Source organism: Neolamprologus brichardi, chromosome 19, assembly GCF_056152115.1.
Source record: "Neolamprologus brichardi isolate AB-2024 chromosome 19, ASM5615211v1, whole genome shotgun sequence".
NCBI lineage: Eukaryota > Metazoa > Chordata > Actinopteri > Cichliformes > Cichlidae > Neolamprologus > Neolamprologus brichardi.
This window is the reverse complement of record NC_142122.1, coordinates 2,125,489-2,149,008: the sequence shown is the minus strand read 5'-3', so window position 1 is coordinate 2,149,008 and position 23,520 is coordinate 2,125,489. Positions and strand designations below refer to the sequence as shown.

The 23,520-nt window shown below is 44.5% G+C and overlaps 1 protein-coding gene across 2 annotated transcripts; it reads left to right on the top strand.

Annotated features, from left to right (window-relative positions):
* The first annotated feature begins 972 nt into the window (after positions 1-972).
* Positions 973-23,022, top strand: LOC102783294 (filamin-A-interacting protein 1-like). 2 transcript variants are annotated; one of them, XM_087832977.1, is made up of 6 exons: positions 973-1,351; positions 12,049-12,326; positions 12,626-12,799; positions 13,017-13,195; positions 19,307-22,112; positions 22,784-23,022. In XM_087832977.1, the coding sequence occupies exons 2-6, from the start codon at positions 12,054-12,056 to the stop codon at positions 22,988-22,990; spliced, it is 3,639 nt and encodes a 1,212-aa protein (XP_087689103.1). In that variant the 5' UTR covers positions 973-1,351; positions 12,049-12,053; the 3' UTR covers positions 22,991-23,022. The 2 variants fall into 2 exon arrangements, with proteins under 2 accessions (XP_087689103.1, XP_087689102.1); XM_087832976.1 differs by lacking the exon at positions 973-1,351 and adding an exon at positions 5,040-6,073.
* The last annotated feature ends 498 nt before the right edge of the window (positions 23,023-23,520 follow it).

Below are 23,520 nucleotides of genomic sequence, written 5' to 3'. Positions count from 1 at the left end.
ATGTCCTCTGCCCAAATCCAAACCAGCTCAGACTCACCTATTTCTTTGTCTCTAAGCCTTCCATCCTACGCCATGTTTTACTTATTCTTTTTCATCATCGCAAATCAGCGTGGCAAGAAAATGTGCCACTGGTGCCGGGCTTTTATAACCAGTAAAGATGCACAGTTCCCAGCAGTAATGAGCTCTTCAGTTATAATCTAAACTACACGGACTAGATGTTGTCTTTGCTTTTCAGTATATATTTATTTATGCTGGGCTTGAGAGCGAACTACCCCACATATAAAACAGGCAGGTGAACCAAGGTTAGGTGTGTTTATACTCTGACTCAGCAGCACCCTGGCAGCAGCTCTTCCCATTGATGCAGAGCACAATTACTGCACCTCAGATTCTGCTCGCCTCCCTAAATTAGATTGTTTTCTGCAAGCAGGACCAAAAAGACAGCCTGGCTGCCAAAGTCCTGGAGAGTTTGGCCACGCTCAACCATCCCAAGACGGCAATTGGCGGTTACTCGGCCACTGTTAGGGCTTGGGTGGCTGCTGTTACTGGACTTTCCCAGCCTGTGAGAATGGCACAGCGCTGTTCAGCTGTCACCGAGGGTCAGCGGGGAGAGTTGGCTCTCTGAATGGCCGGCCAAAACTTCTAGCATTCAGCTAGCCTCAGCTGCTAGTGGCACCCGTGCTGGCAGCGGTGGATGAGTTAAATATAGAAGTATACTTCTGGCTTTTGTGACTCTGGTCAAAAAGCACAGAGAGGGACGATGGTGGATGTGGCTTGGAGGAAAGATCTGGCCCTGTGACAAAGGACATCACAGTCCACCTCACCGGGCAACGGCCTCTTTCAGACAGAGCGGGAAGAGAATAGCGCATGCCACACACACACACACACACACACACACACACACACACACACACACACACACACACACACACACACACACACACACACACACCGCTCATCAACTGGCTTCTTGAAGGGATAGGAGGGAAAGAAAATGAGAGGTGTGTGCTAGCCTGCTATGTGAAACAGAACTGGATAGGCTGTGGGAGCGAGAGAGGGCGTGTCTGTGTGTGTCTGTGTGTGTCTGTGTGTGTCTGTGTGTGTCTGTGTGTGTCTGTGTGTGTGAGAGAGAGAGGGAAGTTACAGTCCTCTGTTATTGCTCTCTACCATTCCCTTCTTGACCCGACGACCTAAAAGAAGAGAGGCAGGGAAGCAGACACCACCAGTGGACCACACAAGCCAGAGGATACGAGTGGACTCTGTATTTCCTTCTCGCCTTTTATTATTTTTGATTCTAGGATTACTTGCTGTGTTTACTAACTGCTTAAACATTCTGGAAACCTCAGAGCGGCAGGTGAGTGATCATCTCTTGCATCTCAAAAAAATCTCTGCTATTTAGAGGGAAAGAGCCAATGACAAACATGCGGTTCTAGCAGAGCGGAGCTTATCAGCTGTTCTGCTTTCAGGCTGTAGTGAATGAAACGGCTGAGTGCAGGTGCTGCTGCTGCTTGGCTGTCATCAGTTTTATTGAGCCAGTAAAGAGCACTGGTCAAAAGAGTCTCCGGGCTTCATTTGTTCTGCAGTATGTGAATGAAAACACTGTTCCCCACATTCCTGTGTGATTAATTCCAAATAATGTGCGTTTAAGCATTTTGAATTAATGAGTGTGCGAGCAGACACACGACTGGTCTCTGTGCTGATAATGGAAATGCAGCACGTTCGGATAAAAGAAAGTCATGAATCAAACATTTCTCAATGAATTACACGTTGTTACTGTGTGAATGAGACCATTTACTGTAAAGAATGTGGGAGGAAACACCCACAACACAGCAGGGCATGGTGGTTTATTGAGATATTGCAAAGAAATGAGAATGATATCGTACACATTCACACAGTCGACCTTTGCCCCCGACGTCTCCCACACGCTTCCTCGTGCAGCTCTCACTGCTGCGCTGCTCAGCGTTAAGAAGCCCAGGCCTGACGAGCTGCAGCACGATGACATCTTCCATCTGGAATATTTATGGGATGTAATGACACCGAAATGAATTCCATTTCATTCATATGAAGTCACCAGCGTTTAGGAGGAGACACATGGCTCCTGCCAGTCGCTGTTTGTCAAGCCATACGTCACCCTGTCTCAGTAAACTGAAAAGAAAAATGTGAAATGCGCCTCGGTCTCTTCAAGGCCAGCTCCCGCTGATGAGTCGAGGGTTTTCTTTCCTCCTCGAGTGTTCGAGACCGCAGCGCAGCCTCTCCCTTCCTGCCTTCCAGTGGTACCAGCCCTGCCTCGGGACAGAGACCCGGTGCAGAGAGATTGCTCATTAACATTTCTGTGCTTGTAAGTCCTCTTTACTCCTGCACACTCGTGGGTTATTGATGGTAGAGCATACTTAAAGCTTCTCTGTGGTCACACAGTCACTGCAGTGCGTTATTGTTATTCCTGCAGTGTTACTATGCATGTTGCATGCTGCTGATGGAGTAGCTGAGCGCCTCCTCTCGCACGTGACCGCGGCAGGTTGGGGCTGGAGTTTGACTCTTCCTGTTAAAAAGACGTTTTTCCTTCCCACTGTTGCCAAGTGCTTGCTCATAGGAGGCCATCTGATTGTTGGGGTATATTGTATTACCTTACAATATAACACTGTTGTTGTGATTTTACGCCATAGAAATAAAGCTGATTCAATTCGGGGTTGTTTTTAACTCTTTTTTTTTACTTTTTATTTTTTTTTATATGTAAAACATACACAGACTTGGCCTAATATATAAATAGATATAACAGAAGCATAAAGGTTTCTAAAATAGAACAAGAACCCTGAATGTGTATTTTAATGCAGTACTTGAGTAAATGTACTCAGTTACATTTGGCCACTGTAGAAATTCAATTCAATTCAATTCAATTTTATTTATATAGCGCCAAATCACAACAAAAGTCGCCTCAAGGCGCTTCATAGATACAGAGAAAAACCCAACAATCATATGACCCCCTATGAGCAGCACTTTGGCGACAGTGGGAAGGAAAAACTCCCTTTTAACAGGAAGAAACCTCGGACAGAACCAGGCTCAGGGAGGGGCGGGGCCATCTGCTGTGACCGGTTGGGGTGAGAGGAGGAAGACAGGATAAAGACATGCTGTGGAAGAGAGACAGAGATTAATAACAGATATGATTCAACACAGAGAGGTCTGTTAATACATAGTGAGTGAGAAAGGTGACTGGAAAGGAAAAACTCAATGCATCATGGGAATCCCCCGGCAGCCTACATCTATTGCAGCATAACTAAGGGAGGATTCAGGGTCACCTGGTCCAGCCCTAACTATATGCTTTAGCAATAGCAAATTCAGTCAGCTGAATGAGCAATCAGAAGAGACAGATCTGTGACTGTAATCAGTCCCAGCCTGTTAATGGATCAGTCTTTGTGTAAATCAATAATGCAGTCTCTGATTAACTGAAACTAAGCTGAGGCTGGGTCTCCGCCAGAGCAGCATTGATTCGTGTGTCACCTCACGACATCACTTGAGCTCTACGTCACTTAAGATAGTTCTCATGCACAAGGTGACATAGTTTAGCAGTGAGTGGTACACATGACAGGACAGCATCTCATTGTTCCAGGATTAAACGTTGACACAACACCTCAGCACCCTGTAAATGTTGCTTATCACGATACCGTTCTTTATACATGCATTGATATGCACCTGCACCTCTATCTTGTGTGTTCGAGTTCATATGGGCTAATTCATTTTATGACATGTGCACTAACAGAAACAGGAGGCGGAGCTTGTTCCGTCAGTAGCCGGTGTCTTTCCTGCGTGTCTGGGGGGCCTCGACAACAGCTGTCAGCGACACATGCGCAGCTACAGTCGTAGCAGTGCCCCTGGTCTTGAATTCCAAAAATGCAGTTTAGACTCTTCGGGATGTTTCGCAGAACAGCGGCACTTATAACTCATGTGCCCTTCATTTAAAAATAACAGGACTCCATGGCAACCCAAGATATTCTAAAGAGCACCTGATATGTTGCGGTCAGAATGGCGACGCATACGTGCTAAAAACAGGGGGCTGGTTAACTGGCTGTTGATGTTTAACGATAATGAGACGAGTGATGTCATTCATTAAGTTCGGATCTTTGGACCATGATGTGCCTGAACCGCTCTGGCATTAAATATGGATTGCATCAGAGCTGGGAACAAACCTCACGACCCATTCTGTAAACTTTTCCCCTGTTTGCCATAATCATAGTGACATGATCATGACTTTCCTGGTGATTTCCTGTGTGATAAGTTACACCAGCCTTCATCATTCCAGTGATATTACTGGTCAGGAGAGATCAAACCAGCATATACAGTAAAACATCTGAAGATGACTGTCCTCTGTGACTAAGACAGGCCGTCTTTGCCCCTGAACCAATCACTCTGTGACTCCACACGTCTCTCAGTGAGTCAGAGCTCTTCTCTGACAGCTTTAGTCTATTTTTGTCTTACCTGCAACAATGATTTCCATTTTTTCCCATCTGTAAAAAAGGTAAACAACTGACAATAGCACCAGCACAAGACAATGCAAATGCTCACTTACAAACTTAAATGGGTAGCAGTTTGGAGATTTGTGGTTAGCCACGTGTTACATTATCATTCCGAGCGCTGCGATAGCTTAGGTTTACTGGAAGGCCAGCTGCAAACTTTAAACTTTAAAGCTCAAATTTCTGCCCACTGTTTTCCCGTCCACACATATTTAATCTCTCTGACCTTTGGAGCCTTTTTTTACCTCTGTTTTGGTCTCCACACCCTCCTCAGATAAAATATCTGGGTCGCTGAGTCGCTAAGCTCAATTTTCATCTCCAGGAACAGTTACTGTTACACCTTTGGTAGCGGTGACACATTTTTATCAACATTTTCTTTTATTATTTTAAACGATTAAAAAAGCTTCCGGCTGCTGTTGGTGTGACTGAAGAGGATAGTAGACGTAGGACAGAATGGGGGGAGGAGCCTTTGTGCCTGCCAGGTTTTTGTGATTGTTCTGCAAGTCGCCACCCTGGCATACAGCTGGGATCAACAGTGGTCAGACCAAGCTCTTAGGTATAGAAAACAGTGTTTGTATGAATATGTATGAAACTGGGTGAATGAGGTTTGCAGTAGAAAAGGACTTGGAGTGCTCAGTTAGAGCAGAAAAGCACCATATCAGTACCAGTCCAACTCCCAATAAATTCCAGAACTCTAATGGTTGGAGAAGAGCTGCAAGTTAGCACAAGTTAGCACAAGTTAGCACAAGTTAGCATGAAAACATGTTATGGAAACCGAACAGACGTTTGATGTGTGCTTTAAGATGACTTTCTAAGTTCTCTCCCAGTCGCCCATTTTTTGCTCCGCGCTGACTTCAGCTGGCATTCAGAGGATTTTAGACAAATGGCCGAGCCCATGTCTCTTTCCCACGTTTGAATGTGCTTCATCCATATGTTGCTGTTTCTATTCATAGCACACTCAGAACTTAATATCTTCCTTAAGAGAGGGTAAAGATGATAACCAGATCTAGAAAGAGCTAGTGCTTCATCAGTTGGTGTTGGTTTACCGATGCTGCTGCTAGACTTTAGCAGCGAGAGTCAAGTGACTCTTACTAAATTCTGTTGCTATGGGAATCGTTAAAATGTGACAGTTTATCATCGTGTTTGAAACTATGTTTCTAATAGACTATGTCTAATCTAAGTGTGCTTCATGTGCAGCAGTGTTTATAATGCATGACCCAAATCTGAGCATGTTTCATCTGCTAGGTTGGATTTACACAGTAAGAGTGAATAAACAGCTTGAGTGAATATTTAACAAAGTGCCCTCACAACAGCTCTCACGAATGTGTCCCGTTTTATAAGTGACTGATTAACGGCCTACCTGCGCTGAGTGTTTATCAAGCAAAGAGCATGTTTGCTCTAATAGCAAAGACTTACTTAGAGAGCCACCTGCATTCTTCGCGGTTTGCTCACTGTTCGAGCTTCGGCTGGTTCCCATGAGGGGATCAGGTTAATGTGACATCAGGAGAATACTACAAGATGAAACCCATCACCTATGCTGACATTTGCTCCAGTGTGCCATGCCAGCATTAGTTAAGTATTAATAGAAGCCGTGATTACAGTAAGACAAGCTGTAAATGCTCGCGTTATGTGCACAAAATCTTTTTGATGGTTCGGTTTAACGTTACAAGAAGAACGTTTATGAAAGCAGAATCTTTAAGGAATGTGAACAAGTATCGCTCCAAACTTTTTCTGCCAGCAGAGTCTTTAGTTTTCCCAGGAAAAGACTGTTATGTAAAATTTGACCCGTGAAGGCCACCGGCCGTCTCGGCTCGAAGGCTCCGTCTCCCAAAATGGATTCCTGGAGCAGACTGCGGCTTTGTACCCTTGCATCCTCACAAAAGTTTCAATAATAAATGGATTGACTGGTAGCTTCGAAACCCATCCGCAGAGACGGTTTTGATTGGAGCTTTCATGTCTTGGCAGGGCTGGTGTGTTTTTCTTGCTGCTCGAGCACGCTGCGTTTTATCTGTGTTCTCTGGCAGAACTGGCACCCTAATGCTCTCGTGCAGTTCTCTCTCCTTTTTTGGTCACGCTGGGTTTGTGCTGTGAATACATCAAATCACACCGAATCAAAAAAGTCATTTTTCCTAAACCTTATTCATCACCTCCTCATCCGGCACATCAATTTGGTTATATGCCAGATTTTTGCCACCTCTTCCTTGCCATTTCTCTTGATACGAGCATCACATACAAGCTCAGTTTCAGTAGCCTCGTGGCCTTATCATATTATCATGCTATAATTTTATTTCAGCTAATGGTGTCTTTAAAGGGAATATCTGCAAATGAACACACACAGGATCAGTGTTGGTCAAGTTACTTGAAAAAAGTAATCAGTAACTAATTACTGATTACTTCCCCAAAACTTTATCCCGTTACTAAGCTGATTACTTATTTTCAAAAGTAATTAATTACTTAGTTACTTAGCTACTTTTTAAAAACACGATTTACAACCTGAAAAGGTGATAAAGTGATAGATCTTTCAGCCCAATTCTACTTTTTCTACATAATCATCATACAAAATGTAATCAAATGGAAAAGTCTCTTTTTAAAACTTGTTTTATTAGTTTTAATCTTTTAACTTTATGCATCAAGCAAAAATTTAATTATATGCAACATTCTCTGACTGGAAGAAATTAGTTTAACATTTAAACCTATTTTCTGCACATTACAGCACATAAAATAAAACATTTTTTGTGTGTTTACACTCAGTCTTTCAAATAGATGCAAGTAAAACACAGCAGAAAATAAATAAAGTCAAAGACTAGCGGTCCTGTTGCTCTATTTTCACCTGTAAAGCAGGAGTGGGGTAGGCGGAGGTTTACCCTGGTGCAGGTGTGCAGCGGTCAGTGGAAGAATCCGCGAGTTTCTCTGTGAGTTTCCCATTACGTCGTAGCTACTCAGAGCTTGTTTGGAAGTTTAGGGGTTTTTTTTCGCTGTAAAAAGAAGTTTTCTTCCCACGCACAACGGACACTAATGTTTTTGTCACTTTTTATGGAATCAAACTCAAAGTAAGGTCAGTACTTCCACGCTTTAAACGCTGCACGCTCATACTCTCTCCTGCACTCGATATATGATCCATTGTTGATCTGCACACAGCTGTTGTCACGAACGTTGCACTCGCTTACGTCACTGTCATGAGACATTCTCACAAAAAAAATCACGGTTTTAGTAACGCAGTAACGCAGCGTTCCTACGGGAAAGTAACAGTAATCTAATTACCGTTTTTTTAATAGTAATCCCTTACTTTACTCGTTACTTGAAAAAGGTAATCAGATTACAGTAACGCATTACTGCCCATCTCTGCACAGGATACAGGTAGTTGACTTTCGACCATCTTTTGTGCGATTGAGGGCTCGTATCTGCCCAAGCAGACCAACCACTGGCAGATAAATGACTCTTTTATTCAATAAGTTTTCAGTCATTTTCTCAAACTCTAACTGTGTGTAACCATAACATAATGAGTGTATCTGGCACAGGCTACAACATTACGCCTATTAAATTTTATTAGAGCGTGCTGGGAGCAAACATCATTCGGACTAAAGGTGTACTGTAACCATAAAGTGAACATCGGTGCGGACCACTGATTCGATTTTACAGTTTCTTTTTATCACTTTGGAATGGAGGCACGTGCTTTGTTGGGGCCTATAAATACTCATGTGTGCGACAGCTGGACCTGCCCAAGCCTTGGGGCAGATATGGGTCCCACTTTAAATTTAGACTCAGGCCTTGGACTTGGGTTTTAGGATATTCTGTCTTATTAGATTGAAGTACTGGATGCCGCACCATCAGTGAGGATGGCTTAGATGCTGTGAGTGTGTGTGGACGTTGTGACAGGTGGTCGTTGATGTTAGAGTACAGATTTACTGTCTGCATGTCCTCCTTTCTTTTCCATAATGACAAATGGGAATGCTTCACGGCAGGGAGGAATTCAGGTCATGTGACTCAGGAATCCCAGCTTGTCTCTCTGCAGAATTAAATTGATAAAGACTGCAGTGACCAGTCAAGGTGACTCAAAACTGTGAAGACGGTGGGCTTTCATGTCACATGACAGTTGTGTTCATGAGTTGCCTGTAATTGAAAAAAGGCCACGAGGATGATAAATATGTAGCAGTTTCAACAGATTTCAGATCAACTGTGGTTGCACATGGAGAAAAACCTGGTCAAATAGTCCAAATACTTATGGACTCTGCAAGAGTTGTTAAACTGTAATCAGCAAAGCCTGTAAAACTGTAATGATTTTATTATTTTCTGCTACCAGGAAGTGTTGGATATTAAATGTCATCAGGTTGAGCAGCTGAGGAATGTTGGACTTGTTATAATAATAAATTAAAAGTTGATTTCTAAAGACAAATGCATTGCTCGTTGAGATATTTTTAGTTTCCCACCCCTCTGTGCAGTGTTTTTTTTACGATCCGTGTTTGAGTTTTGCAAGAACCGTTCCTGTGAGGACACAGTTGTATATTCAGCTGGTGGAGGCCAAACAAGAGATAAAAGAAGAGTGAATACTGCCTTTCATGAGGAGGATAATTAGGACTGTAAATCAGTGCTAAACTAAGTAGAAAATGATGTGCTATTTCCAAAAGCCTAAATGAAAGGCATTAGTTGGTAGGTTTAAATAAAGTTTTGTATGTTTTACTCAAAGCCCTGCTTCAGATTGGTCACCTGCCCGGGGTGTGACCTGCCTCTGAGCCTGTAGTAGCGAGATAGGGTCCCGCCCCCTATTAGGAAAAAGGAAAAAAGCCTTTATTCAGAGCTAAACATGATAAAACATATACGGTTGCTGAGTGAGCTGCATTTCAACAATGTTTGTGTTCTGGGGCAGTTTGTCTGAAACCTTGTTTTGATTCTTTGCTTTACTTTTAATGCATTCTTACATTTTTATTGTACAACACTGAATTTGACCTGAAGCTATTTTTATTCTTACATCTGTCAGCTCTAACTGCACTCGCCTGCCTTCTCTGCTCAACGATAGTAACACTGCAAAGTGAGCCGAGCTGTTACAGTAGCTGGATTTTCATGGCGTCGGCCCAGAAATTAAAAATAAACCATCACGGTCCTCACTCAGTGTCAACCATCTTGTCCTTAGGAAGTCTGCCAGAGTCGTTTACAGCGCTACACATGTTTCTGTGTTTCGTCACGCTCGTGTCCCAGAGGTGGTCGTTTTAATGCCCTCGACCTCTGGGCATCACTCAGAAACACTGGCACAGTTTGAATGGTGGACCCAACACTATCAGCACTCGTGCACACTGCTGCACCACAACGCTGGAATGAACGTTAGCGAGCCTACAGCTGAAACTAATAGGTATGAGCAGGAAAGAAGGCACCGCCATTAATCTCCAGTTAAGAACCAGATCTCCTCGGAGCCAAAGTGCACTCTCTGAACTCCGAGATAAAGGATGCACTTAATGGGTCCGTTTGTTTGATTCTTTTTCCTCTTTATTTGAACTGAGAGATGCTGCCACTGTTATCTTGCACCCCGATTTTCGTGCATGGGTGTTTTTCCCCGAAACAAGTGGGATTCAAAGAGATCGGTTTCAAGCGTCATTGGAATTCACTGCAGTCTTGACTTTGGTGACCTTGATTACTGAAGAAGATAAGCACTGCTCTTGATGTGAAGCAGCAGTTTGATAGATTCTCTTTCAAACTCTCGAAATTGTATAGAAAATCTAACTGAGCTTTACTTTTTTATCAGGTTGGACTGATGCACATAGTTACTGATGTTCCAGTAAACATATGTGTGAATTCTATCGCACACTTCCATGAATGTGCCTCAGAGAGAAGTCCTGACAGTTTGGACGGCTTATTTGGGATGATTCAGAGGTCAGGGTGCTATGACATCACTGTGGGCTTACAGGGGGACTCTGGGTGCTTTTCTGTTTGTAATTATAAAGAGCTGCTGATGTCATATCTGAAACCGATCACAAGAACGCTGTGTTCTTACAGAACGTGAACACACAAGAACACGTTTTCACAGAGACAGAGAAACAAACTTCTCTTCAGTTCTGTCTCTTAACATTGTTGGTTGATGTTCTCGTGTGTGGAGTCAGCTCCTAACAGCTTTGCACCTAGCTTTGTTTTAGCATCACAGAAATGTGGAAATTTGTTACATTTTTGCCATTTTTTGTAACTAATTTAACCTCCTAAGACCTGAACTCTTCCACGACATGCATTTTAAGTTTTTCTTTGATATTTGGGCTGATTGGCACCTGATGAATGTAAAAACAAAGAATTACCAGATTTATTTTTTTTTTTACCTATTTTTTGTTTCTGAGAAAAATGAGAGCCACATATGAGGACATTTGTTTAAAATTTAAATAGAACAGCGGCAGCATAATGTCCTCGAAAGTGGATATCAGGCACTTGAAGAGAAAAATTTAGTATTTTGGCCTAAATAACCCAAAATGTGACGTCCACATGTGTGGACGCAGGTCCTAGGAGGTTAAATATGAATTAGTTTGTGTATCCATGTCCTCCAAAAGTTGTAACCACTGCTGTCATAACTAAAAAATGATATTAACTGAAGAGGGCCTGTGGTCTGTACTTGTATAGCGCTTTACTAGTGCCTAAGGACCCCAAAGCGCTTTACATATCCAGTCATCCACACATTCACACACTGGTGATGGCAGCTACATTGTAGCCACAGCCGCCCTGGGGCACACTGACAGAGGCGAGGCTGCCGGACACTGGCGCCACCGGGCCCTCTGACCACCACCAGTAGGCAACGGGTGAAGTGTCTTGCCCAAGGACTCAATGACCGAGACTGTCCAAGCCGGGGCTCGAACCGGCAACCTTCCGATTACAAGGCGAACTCCCAACTCTTGATTGGGAGTTGGGAGTTCACGGTCACCTCACAGCACCGAGGTCCTGGGTTTGAATCTTTCTCTGTGGAGTTTGTGTGGATTACTGTGACTGAGAAGCCACACTGGCTGTTTGGTTCTTTGGTTTTTCTAAATTGACTGTAGCTGTGTCTCACAAATACAAATGAACTCATGCTGTGCACAGGCTCAGTTACAAACTACTTTTAAATTATTTAAAACACTCAGAAATGACAGCAGAAGTTGTGAAACGGTGATATAGTTACTGTACATGCACTTCTACCAACACTCACCCTTATATGCCTTTGGGACTACACACACACACACACACACACACACACACACACACACACACACACACACACACACACACACACACACACACACACACACACACACACACACACACACACACACACACAGGTGGGTAATTATTGATATTCACTCCAGATTAGGGATGTTAACAGAAGACATGTTCATCCAGTTCTAATACAAACACAGTGATTGTGCTTGTCATATCAGTGCAGGTCAGAAGGTCTGTTAATGTGAACAGGAATGGAAGCCAAACTCAAACAACACACTGAACCAAAAATATCCATGAAAGGAAAAAGATGAATGGTAGTGGGATGCAACCGAATAAAAGGCTGAATTAAAAACAGAGAAACCTGTTCCTTCTCTCCCTGCTTCAGGTAGGATGAGATCCAAAAGCAGTGGGGTGGACACCCCAGCCAATGGGGTACTTGGAGTTCCACAGGGTGACCAAGAACAGGAAGTGAGCCTGCCTGTGAAGACCCTGAAGGCCAAAGTCCAGCAGAAAGATGGTGAGGAAACAGTGGAGGTCGAGGTGATCTCTGACAAAGACAAACCGCTGGATTCCTCCAAGGCTGGAGATAAAAGACAGAACATCATGGATCTGTCTAAAGAGGATTTGCTGACACTGTTGGGAATCATGGAAGGAGAGATTCAGGTGGGCGAGGCATCGTTTCCCTTTGTGTTTAGCTTTCTGTATGTGATCTGCAGCTGTAAGCAGGACAAGTGCAATGATAAGAGAAAAGGTGGATGAGCGCAGTAGCTGAACATTATTGGCTTGAGTAACTGCAAGTTTTGCACAACAGCTCTCTCTTGTGGTTTAAAATGTAACATACCAGACTATCTAGACTTCATTGAGTTGGTACTTTAGAGAACTCTGAAAGGTAAACTGGTGATGCACGAAGCAAAGACTAGAAAGTTTTAAACTCCTTCTGCATCATTTCTGTGTAACTTCAGGCCCGAGAGGATGTTATCTGCATGCTGAAGTCCAAACACAGTTCCCCAGAAGCCCTTGAGTCGCAGTACGGCTCCGCGGTCCCTGGCTCGGCCCTCCAGGCCCTCCAGAGAGACGGCGTCATCACAGGCACCAAACCACACAACCACAGTGTCTACCAGAAACCGATGGCTGAGGTTAGTAGGCGAGTGTCAGTCACAAACCCTGAGGGACGATCAAAATTACTTTTTTATTAACTGGCCTCAAGACCCTCAAAATCCAAGAAATCACAAGACAGAAACTAATAAAAGTAATGTTTTTGTCACCGACTGGCAGGAGGTTGTTGCTACAAAACACTCGGCATGTTGCACCACAGCGACTGGAATTATTTGTTTCTGTGTGTGTTCGTCTCAGCTGGAGCGTCTGCAGGAGAAGCACAAGGAGGCGTACCGGCGGATGCTGGGTCAGCTGCTGCTCGCAGAAAAGTGCCACCGGCGAACGATCCACGAGCTGGACACGGAGAAGAGGAAGCACGTCGACTACATGAACAAGAGCGACGACTTCACCAACCTCCTGGAGCAGGAGAGAGAAAGGTGAGGAGGTCAGGAGAGGAATGCAAGAGCCAGCGGCTGTAAAACAGCATTATCTGAACCTAGACGCTGTTTACTGCTACTTTAAATCATTTGGTAAATAAGCTTTGTGAGAAGCACCTACAAATATGTTCATTTAACAGAAAAAATGGTGTACAGGAAGTAAATTTATTGCTGTGGCACTGCAAACATCATGTGATGCTCATACAGAATTTTACAGGTATGAGAAGTAAAAGGAGGAACTGTGAAGGAGAACCTGGTAAAAGCAGCAGGAAGAAGAAGAAAGCATAAAGTGCAGTTCCAGTGTAGTCTATGAAGCCAGTGCATCCAGTGGCTGAAGGGAGAGAGTCGAGAACATTGAAAAACATCTCAGACTGCATGAAAGATGGCTTCATCGAACCTGAGAGGGGAGAAGACAGGGAGGTGCCGCTTACTGAATGATAACCTCGCATAGCTTTGTATGCAGGGGAGAGTCAGAGCTCAAGGAAAGAGAGGCCAGAGGCAGAGTGGACTTGGACTGCTGTGGGAAAGACACAGGTCAGGTATCGAGACGACACAGAGCTATGGGGTGGAAGAGCAGCAGGAAAGACAAGCGCAGGGCTGAAGGACATGTTAGAGCTTCATTGCTGAGGTTGTGACACGGGCTTGCAACCTCAGAGCGGCTGCATGGACACACAACATGGGAGGGGAGATGGTGAAATTCTGTGTCTAGAAGGCTCTTCTTCTTACTTTAGCACCTTTGTGGTCCAGCTACCCAATTTCGTTGTGCAAGAAACTGCACAATGACAATAAAAAAGCTCTCTAAGCTCTCTCTAAGGCTCATAGAGATAAAGCGAGCCTGTATGTGAGAGCGTATTTGTGCCATGGGAGTGTATGAGAGAGAAAGCCCTGCTAACTGCAAACACTCCCATATAAAAGGGTTTAATAGACTGTTGGTTGTTGGAGATTCTTTTGTTATTGTTTTGTTGCAGCTTCCACAAACGGACGGCGATGCATAATTTAAAGCTTTTTGCACTCATAGTTTGCAAAATAAAAATAACAGCAAAATATGTGGATGACATAATCATCTGTAAGACAGACTGGAGCACTTATGTGGCAATTTTTAATGACTGTGAAAAAGTTGCTTTAAAACTGCGACATTTCATCTTTGCACGGACACACACGGACACACACAAAAGACACAGCTGGGAAATAAGCAGCTGGATTTACCCACAGAAACGACCACCTGCAGTAACCAACCACTGAGAAAGACTAATCTAAAGTAAATTTATGTGAAATTTGTTACTTTAATCTAGCGGTGTCCAACTCCAGACCTCGAGGGCCGGAGTCCTGCAGGTTTTAGATGTGTCCTTGATCCAACACAGCTGATTCAAATGGCTAAATTCCTCATCAACATGTCTCGAAGTTCTCCAGAGGCCTGCAAATGAACTAATCATGTGATTCAGGTGTGTTGACCCAGGGTGAGATCTAAAACCTGCAGGACACCGGCCCTCAAGGCCTGGAGTTCTCCACCCCTGTTTTAAACAGAGCCCTAGTGAAAGAGTGCACACAACCAGCTTAAACTGCAGGTATTTCATGAGTTTTAGCAACAGGAAAAAGGGACTGCTGACCTGTCTGTGGTGTATCCTGCTGTGTTAGCTGGACTGGTCGAGCTCTTCTGTGTTGCATAAGCAGGGGTCTCGAACTCCAGTCCTCGAGGGCCAGTGTCCTGAAACTTTTCCATGTGTCCCTGTTGCAACACACCTGGATAAAATTAGTAGGTCATTAGTAAGAGTGTAGAACTTGACTGCATGCTGAAGTGGAAAAAATTACTTCTAACAGTAGTTTTATTGCACCATGTTCAACCACCCATGAGCTGCTGCAACATGAATCAAATGGCTGAATTGTCACCTCAGCATGCAGTCACGTTCTGCAGGGTCTTGCTAATGACCTGCTAATTGTATTCAAGTGTGTTGCAACAGGGACACATGGAAAAGGTTCAGGACACCAGCCCTCGAGGACTGGAGTTCGAGACCCCTGGCATAAGCAGTGAGGTACATAGGTAGAGGTCTCGCCCTGACCACACCTATAAAATTGTCCGTCTTTACCACCGACATGAACCAAAGGAGTCTGCAAATATTCAAATGAGGTTATTGTAACATTTCTGAAGGAAAACACCTAATTGATATTCAAAAGAATTCAAAAGAATCTGATCTGAAACTTTCTAATTAATAAGATAAGTGAAGTTTAGCTGTAAGTGCTGCGGTTGGTAATAGCGACCAAATCGTAACTAAACGGGTTAATTTACTCGATCATTTGTTGACCCCCATCTCATGCCAGGTGGTTTCCAGCAGGTTCCTTGGCTCGCACACATGGCGGCCTCTGTCACCCCAAAGAGAGAGCCGAGAGGATGAACTCTGCCAGGTCTTTACTCTGTCAGCACCTGCACGTCTCAGATTCCTCTATTTGCACCATACAAGGATACAAAGCACAGGGATGCAAAAACAGCTCAACTCTAGGAGGAAATGCAACATGTCCATGGTATATTCACTAAAGAGAAAGCCTGACGGAGCTCGCAGTAAAGCTCACGCGGTGTTATTCTTGTCTAATTTACATCAGTTTTGTTTAGCGGAAGTAAAACTTCCAATTTTGTTTTTCAAATCTCACTTGCACTGAGAGATGGGACAGACGTTTGCAGGTTTTTCCCTTAGGCCTTAGATTTATGGAGCTAAAACGTTACCTAGGAAGTGAAAAAAAGTAGCCAGGGGCTGGAGGGGTTAACATAAAAGGAAAAACAGATTTAAAAGAGCACATGACACAAGTGCTAACAGCTACACAAAAACATGCAAACAGACAGTCGTTCACTCTCTCAGGTGAGATGGAAGCGTGTCATGATCTCATCCTTATGGATGTGATCTCCTCCAGCCGTCTAGATGAGAGTGAAGAGAGAGAAGTCAAACGCTCTTGAGCCAAACACCTTGAGGAATGCAGAAAATGGGCAGAGAAGCTGCTCCTTCAGGCTGGCAGCCATCAGCGATTAACACCCTCTCAGACAACAAGTAATTTATGTGTCAAGATGTTAAATATTTCAAGCGGCACGGTGGAATGTGTTCAGACTGACGGAGGAAGCAGCTCCCACTGACGGGAGTTTCAAAGAGCAAAGTGAAGACTGGCCTCCAAACTTAAACTGTTTGTCGTTATCGAGCACGCTGTGTGCTCTCCTTTAACACCAAGTCAGCGTGCACAGAGCTCAGCTCTGTACCTTTTGCTCTTGTTTTCTCCATCCATCTTCATCCTACTGACGCAGGCTTATAGATCACACACGCTTTTACATGGATGCAAAGCAATTTCTTGCAAAGTTGAAACACAAGCTAAGCTGTGCTTCATAGAAACGGTAACACAAACACTTGTATTTTCCCGTTTTGGACATTGTACACCACAATTATTTCTTCCTTAGTAACAGCAAACTAGAAATCGAGTGCCAAACCCCTCTGACATCACGACTCTGACCTTTGCATGAAAGTAATTTTAGAGTTCCAGTTTCTAGGGTGTCAGTGACTTCTGACTGTGTACATATGAAATGTTATGAGCTACACTTTCACATGTGGACGGCCTCTCTGTACAGTAGCCAGGTATGCTAATCACACTTGGCACTGGAAGCTGCTGGCATTACGAATCAATGTCGATGTTTATCTACAAGTTCACTGGCAGACGTGTGGTTTTGTTTAAATGATTAACTGTAGCTACACGGCCCCGCGCTGCAGTCTGGATGTAGCGCTTCGTACTCTTATTGCCATGCCTCTATCCTCCCGTGTCTCCGTCACCTCAAGGGAGGCATCCAACTCTTCCATATCTGGTTTCCTCATCATATGTAGACTTTGCAGGGAGCCTCATTCATGTCCAGGTTCCCCTAAAGTGCAACTGCAGCAGACATCCTCTCTTGTACCAGTGAGCTCACAGCAGAGACATTATCCTGCACACAGGATGGAAAATGGAGCAACAATGATATAACTTTGAATGTGAGCCTCAGAAAGTAAAGTTGGAAACATTTTAATAAAAAAAACAAAGTTATATTGGGCTAATCTCTATTTTTATAAAAAGCATTAAAACTGAGGGGAGCTTTGCAAAACACTGGTTCTGTGGAAGGGTCCCGCCCCCTTCACAGTGTCTGAAGCACAGCTCTCTCTCTCACACACTCTCACACCGCTTTACATGGATGAGGTGGCATCACTTACTAGAAGTCTGCTGTTTCCTCGCAGTATTTACTCACCTTTCATTGCCCTCATGCCACGCCTGGAGTGTGCTGGTGGAAGATTTAAGTGACAGGAGGTCTCTGCTACTCCTATTGCTGCTACTGTGGATTTTTGCACGGGCAGAACAGGGTTCATGTGCGACTTGTAGAGCATCAATAGTGGGTAAGTTTTAAATCTAGCAAGTTTCTGAGGTCTTGTGACCACATGCATTTTGAATGGAGCTCATTTTGTCTCTTTACGAGTTGTTTAAAACGCACAGTCATCCTTGTTGTGCTGATGCCTCTTGTAATTTGGTTTAATTTGCAATGCAAAAAGGTTCAGGTTGAATATTGTATTACAATATCCCCGGGAGTGTGCAGGCAGGAACTGCAGCTGCATGCATTCTGCTTTGTATGGATTTTCTTTAGCTGGAAATGAGAATGGACATGAGCAGCATAGAAAGGAGCTCAGAGAAAAGATGACTGCTTGGTGAGGGGGTGTTGGTGAAACTCAGCTTTGGCAGGATTGAAAGTAGTAGGAATGTTGGAGTGTTTCATTCTGACAGGTTTTCCTCTGGATGCTCGTTTGGGACGCTGTAGCATGAATTATGTGTTCTACCAGGACTGTGACTGATAATTTGTTTCTTTCTAGATAGCTTCAAGTGCTGGGCTTGTTTATACCACTGTTTGATTTAGAGTGTGGAGTCAGTGCATAAAGTTTTCAAATTCAAATTTTATTTGTCACATACACAGTCATACACAGTAGGATATGCAGTGAAATGCTCAGACAAATGCTCGTGACCTAAAGAAAAAAAGACTATGAATAGGATAGGAAATAAATATGAAAATTAAAATGAAAGGTAAATTTAGCTAGGAAGGAATAAAATATAAACATTAAAGTTAAAAATAAAATAACTGTAGAACAAATTACACAATATAGAAATATATAAGAATATATAAAGAAATATAGAACAATAACAGCAGCTGTAAAAGTACTAAATGGTATGAAGAAATATAATGTCCACATGTAAGTGTCTTGTGCAGTGCAAATATGCTTAAAGTGATTTATTTAAGTGACTTGTGATAAAGTGATTTGATTAGATGACCACGCAGTGCAGTTGTGCAGCGGCCACTGGTGTAAACAAATGTCCAGAATGTCCAGTGTGTGTGTAAGAACCATATGTGTGGGTCAGTACTGTGTGGTGGTGTGGTTGAGAGGGAAGAAGCTCCTCCTCAGTCTCTCTGTGTTGGTCTTCAGGGAGCGAAATCGCTTTCCTGACCTCAACAGAGAGAACAGTCCGTTGTTGGGGTGGCTGAGGTCCTTCACGATCTTCCTGGCCTTGGTCCAGCACCGCCTGCTGTAGATTGAGTGCAGGTCAGGGAGCTCTGAGCGGATGGTGCGCTCAGCTGATCGCACAACCCTCTGTAGAGCTCGTCTGTCCTGCATGGTGCTGTTCCCGAACCAGGTTAAGATGTTTCCCGTCAGGATGCTCTCTATGGTGCAGGAGTAAAAGTTCCTGAGCACCTTGGAGGGCAGTCGGAAGTCTCTCAAGCGTCTGAGGTGGTAGAGACTCTGTCGGGCCTTTTTCACCACGGTGTTGATGTGACAGGACCGTGACAGGTCCTGCGTGATGTGAACTCTGAGGTATTTGAAGCTGTCCACTCTCTCCACTGGGCACTCGTTGATGATGCAGCCTTGAAGCGAGCATAGAAAGTGTTCAGCTCATCTGCCAGAGTCACGTCCGCGTTCGTCATACCGGTTGTTGATGCTTTATAATCCGTTATTGTCCTTAATCCCCGCCAGAGGCATCTAGAGTCACTCTGTTGACTCTAGTTTCCTCCCGTACATGCAAATTTCAAGTGACCTTCCAGAGTAATGCCCTTTCTTTTTTTGTTCCTTTCAGACTGAAGAAGTTGCTTGAGAACGAGAAAGCCTACCAGCTCAGAAAGGAGAACGAACACGCCAAACGTCTGAGCAAGGTGCGAGAGGAGCTGGTCAAACTGAAGTCTTTCGCCCTGATGTTGGTGAATGAGCGGCAGCAGCACCTGGAACAAATAGACCAGCAGAGCCAGCGGGTCCAGGAGCTCAGCCAGCAGCTGCAGCAGCGTGAGCAGGCTTTAAGTGAAGCCAGGCAGCGTGCTCAGGAAGATGGACACAGGGCGCTGAGCCTCGAGGCCGAGCTTAAAGAGAAAGCCGACAAGCTCAAGCAACAACACGAAGAGATGAGTGCCAAGCTAGCCGGTCAGGAGCTTCTCAATCGTCAACTAAATACAAAACTTTCAGGCCTCACGAATGAGGTTGCGGAGCTACAGGAAAGCAACAGAGCACTGAGGAGATCTGAGGAGGAACTGCATGAGCTAAGGGAGAAGATCAGCAGAGGGGAGTGTGACAACTCAAACCTGATTGCTGAATTAGAGAACTTGAGAAAACGAGTGCTGGAGATGGAAGGAAAGGATGAGGAGATTACTAAAACAGAAAATCAGTGTAAGGAGCTACGGAAGAGGCTACAAGAGGAGGACAATAAGAGTAAAGACCTCAGACTGGAAGTGGAGAAGCTCCAAAAAAGAATCATGGCATTGGAAAAACTCGAGGGAGCATTTAGCGTTAGCAAAGCCGAGTGTGCACAGTTACACGGCGCTCTAGAAAAAGAGAAGGGCCTGACCAAAGAGCTTTCAGACGAAGTTGTAGCTCTCAAGATTCGTATGAAAGAGCTCGAGTCATCTGAGATAAAGCTGGAAAAGTCTGAGCTGAGCCTTAAGGATGACCTCAGTAAGCTTAAATCACTCACCGTCGCATTGATGGAAGAACGAAAGACGCTGATGGAAACAGCGAAGTCATGTGAGGAGAAAAAGGACGATTTAAGCAACATGGTCAAAGCTGAGCAGAGTAAAGTTATGGAAGTGACCGAGAAGCTGATAGAAGAAAGCAAAAAGCTCCTGAAATTGAAATCAGAGATGGAAACCAAAATAGAGACTTTAACGAATGAAAAGGGGGAGCTTAGCACTAAGCTAGCTTATGAAATTGATAAAACTAAGGACCTTAGCTCTAAAGTCAACCAAATGAAAAAGAAGTTAGATGGATTTGAGCAAGCAGAAAAACTTTCCGGAAAGAATTCAGTGAAATGTGATGTGCAGAGAACATCTGAGCCCATCATCAGAGACGACAACAAAGTTAAGGAGCTGACGTTTGAAATCGAGCGCCTGAAAAACCGTCTCAAACAGCTCGAAGTGGTAGAGGGAGATCTTCTCAAGACGGAGGATCAGTACGACATGTTGGAGAAAAAGTTCATGAGCGAACAGGACAAAGCCAACATTCTGTCCCAGCAGGTGGAGGAAATGCGGACTCAGATAGCGCGGAATAAAGCGATCGAGAAAGGAGAGGAGGAAAGCCAGGAGGAAGATCTGCGTCAACGTTGCAAGAGAGAGGAGGCCAGAACCAGGGAACTGCAAGGCGACGTGGTAGCGCTCAAGGAGAAGATCCACGAACTCATGCACAAAGAAGACCAGCTTTCTCAGCTCCAAGTGGACTTCTCCGTCCTGCAGCAGAGGTTTGTGGAAGAAGAAGAGAAAGCCAAGAACATGAGCACTGAAGTTTTCCATCTCACCAAAGAACTGGAGATGGCTAAGCGTCAAAGTCGAGCGCTGCGACCCAGCTTGAATGGGAGAAGAATAGTTGACGTGGCGGTGACGTCCACTGGCGTGCAGACAGAAGCGTCGTCCTCCGAGCCAGCAGAGGAGGACACCCCGGCTGGCTTTATAAGAAAGTCTGTTCAAGAAGAGAACCACATTATGAACAACTTCAGACAGAAGTGCCTGAAGAAGCCAGCAGAGAAAGGCAGTGCTGTTGAGCGTTCACCTTCATCTGGCAGTGATTTAGGTATCAAGAGATCCTGGATTCCCTGGATGAGGAAAAAGGACAACAGCCCTCAAGAGACCCACCTGGAGAAGCCACTGCACAATGGAGAGAGCTTCTCCTCTGAGCTGACCATGCCCCAGAAGCCAGGTCAGCCTTTCCACATCCGAGTGACACCAGATCACCAAAACAACATGGCAACTCTTGAAATCAGAAGCCCGACTGCTGGGGACGTTTTCTCTAGCTCTGCTCCCCTCAGCCCCAATCCATCTCAACCCAAATCCAGAATCACCATCATTCCCACCGGCACTGCTCCGACCCAGCGGAGAAAGTCCCCCGCTGTGTCTCAGGGCCCCGAAAGGGCCAAGTCTCCAGTCACTATCACAGCTATATCTAGAGCCAAGTCTCCAGAAACCAGCCGAACCTCCTCCACTAACTCAGGAAGACCCTTGTCCCCTGTCGCCATCATGACAGTGAGCACAGCTGTAGCGTGTGAAGCATCCGCCTCCCCAGAACCTCAGGAGATGACCATGGGCCGAGCCGTGTTCAAGGTTACCCCCGAGAAGCAGATGGTCCCATCGCCTGTACGAAAGGGTCACGGCAACACGAGTATCATCACCACGACTGAGGATAACAAGATCCACATTCATCTAGGCAACAACATCGCCCCGAAGATGGTCGTCAGGCCGGTGGCCGCTGTCACAGAGAGCAAAGAAATGACCTTATCGACTGGGACAGTTTTGCGCTCGCCTCGTCAAATCACCACCACGACTACCAGGAGCACGCAGAGCAAAGTGATGAGCAGCATTACAATTTCTCCTGTTACGTCCTCCTCTTCCAGAACGACACAAGGCATGGTGAGTTTTCCTTCATCCAGCTTTGGATAATTCATGTTTTCCTTAAGTTGGATCATCTCTTTTCCTTACCTTCTTCATTTTCTTTTACATTTTTGGATCAAAGAGTTGATAGGAACACTCAAGCTGATAGCGTTTTCCTAAGTTCACCATGAGCTTCTTTTCACATCTCTGGAGATGGGAGATAATGCAGGACTGTGTGTGGTGTTTCCCGGGACCCCTTTTACTCTGTTCTTTGTGGATCCGATGGGTAGCGTGACAGAAACGGGGCCATGTGCAGGTCTGAGAGCAGCAGAGATAATGAGGTGGAATTGTGCCACCCTGCTTTAATCAGGCTGTAATTTATAGCTGTTACACTGTGTTTACTGTTTACATTCACAAACAGCCGTGGCTCGGGGCCCTCCGCGCTCCGGCTGACACAAAACAGCTTGGCACCGTCAGCAGCGTACTGAAACCTGGCCTGGACAAGCGCTCGCTCGCTCAGTGAAAAATAAATGTTTACATTTCTCATTTGTGCTGCTCTTTTAGCACATAAGATCAGTTACATTGCACTAATTTACAATTCCTGTTTCCTGCATGATTTTTACCATGAATCCATCACTTAGTGTCGGTGTGGCTCAACTGTTTTCATTCTCCTGCCTGAGAAACTGTACTCTCTCTCTATTGTCAAACAGACCGGGCACGATGCCCAGCCGCCGCGCTCAGGGCTGACCCGCATCCCAATGTCCAAGAGCCTGAAGACGGGAAAGGCTGCGCTGGGATCCCTGGGGGTCTCCGGTGGAGTGAAACTGGAGTCGCGGGCTGAGAGTCAGTCTATGAGGATAGAAGTTAAGAAATCCAGCGTGAATAGCAGTACTTTACAGAATGGAGGAAAAGCCTGAGAGACACAGTACCAAACGTATCTACATGGTGCTTGAGTACAACTCAACTGTAGTTTACAAGGCATTTCTTTATTATTATTATTATTGAGCAGGAGACTGATTTTATACTTTTTATAAGGTATTTTCTACTTCTTTACTTCTTATTTGCATTTCTGCCATTTAGACTGAAACATCTATGATTTGTTTTGTTGTTTTTTACAGTGTGTTGTGACGGGCATTTGGGTAAGACTCTGCTGCTATCAATGGCTTCTTTCTTGGGGTGGATATTTAATCTATAATGAGTTTATTTGTTTTATATTAGACACAAAAAGTACACAATTATGTGAAAATTTGGTGCATTTCTAAAGGATTTGTATTGAAAATATTGTAAATAAAAGTGATATTAGAGCAAAGTGTGGTGTGATCATTTATGCAGACACTTATGTTAACTCTGTGTACCTGCAGTTGTGACATTCAGGGCTTCTTTTCCGGGCTTGCATCCAAGGATTGAGGGAAATGAAAAAATTCATTTCCTGTGCTTTACTTAAATA

Excerpts from the sequence above, each read along its gene's own strand:
- LOC102783294 (XM_087832976.1), top strand. The coding sequence starts at position 6,037 with ATGCTGACATTTGCTCCAGTGTGCCATGCCAGCATTA. Across the intron at positions 12,327-12,625 it reads TCATGGAAGGAGAGATTCAG|GCCCGAGAGGATGTTATCTG; the intron begins GTGGGCGAGGCA and ends GTGTAACTTCAG. Across the intron at positions 12,800-13,016 it reads ACCAGAAACCGATGGCTGAG|CTGGAGCGTCTGCAGGAGAA; the intron begins GTTAGTAGGCGA and ends TGTTCGTCTCAG.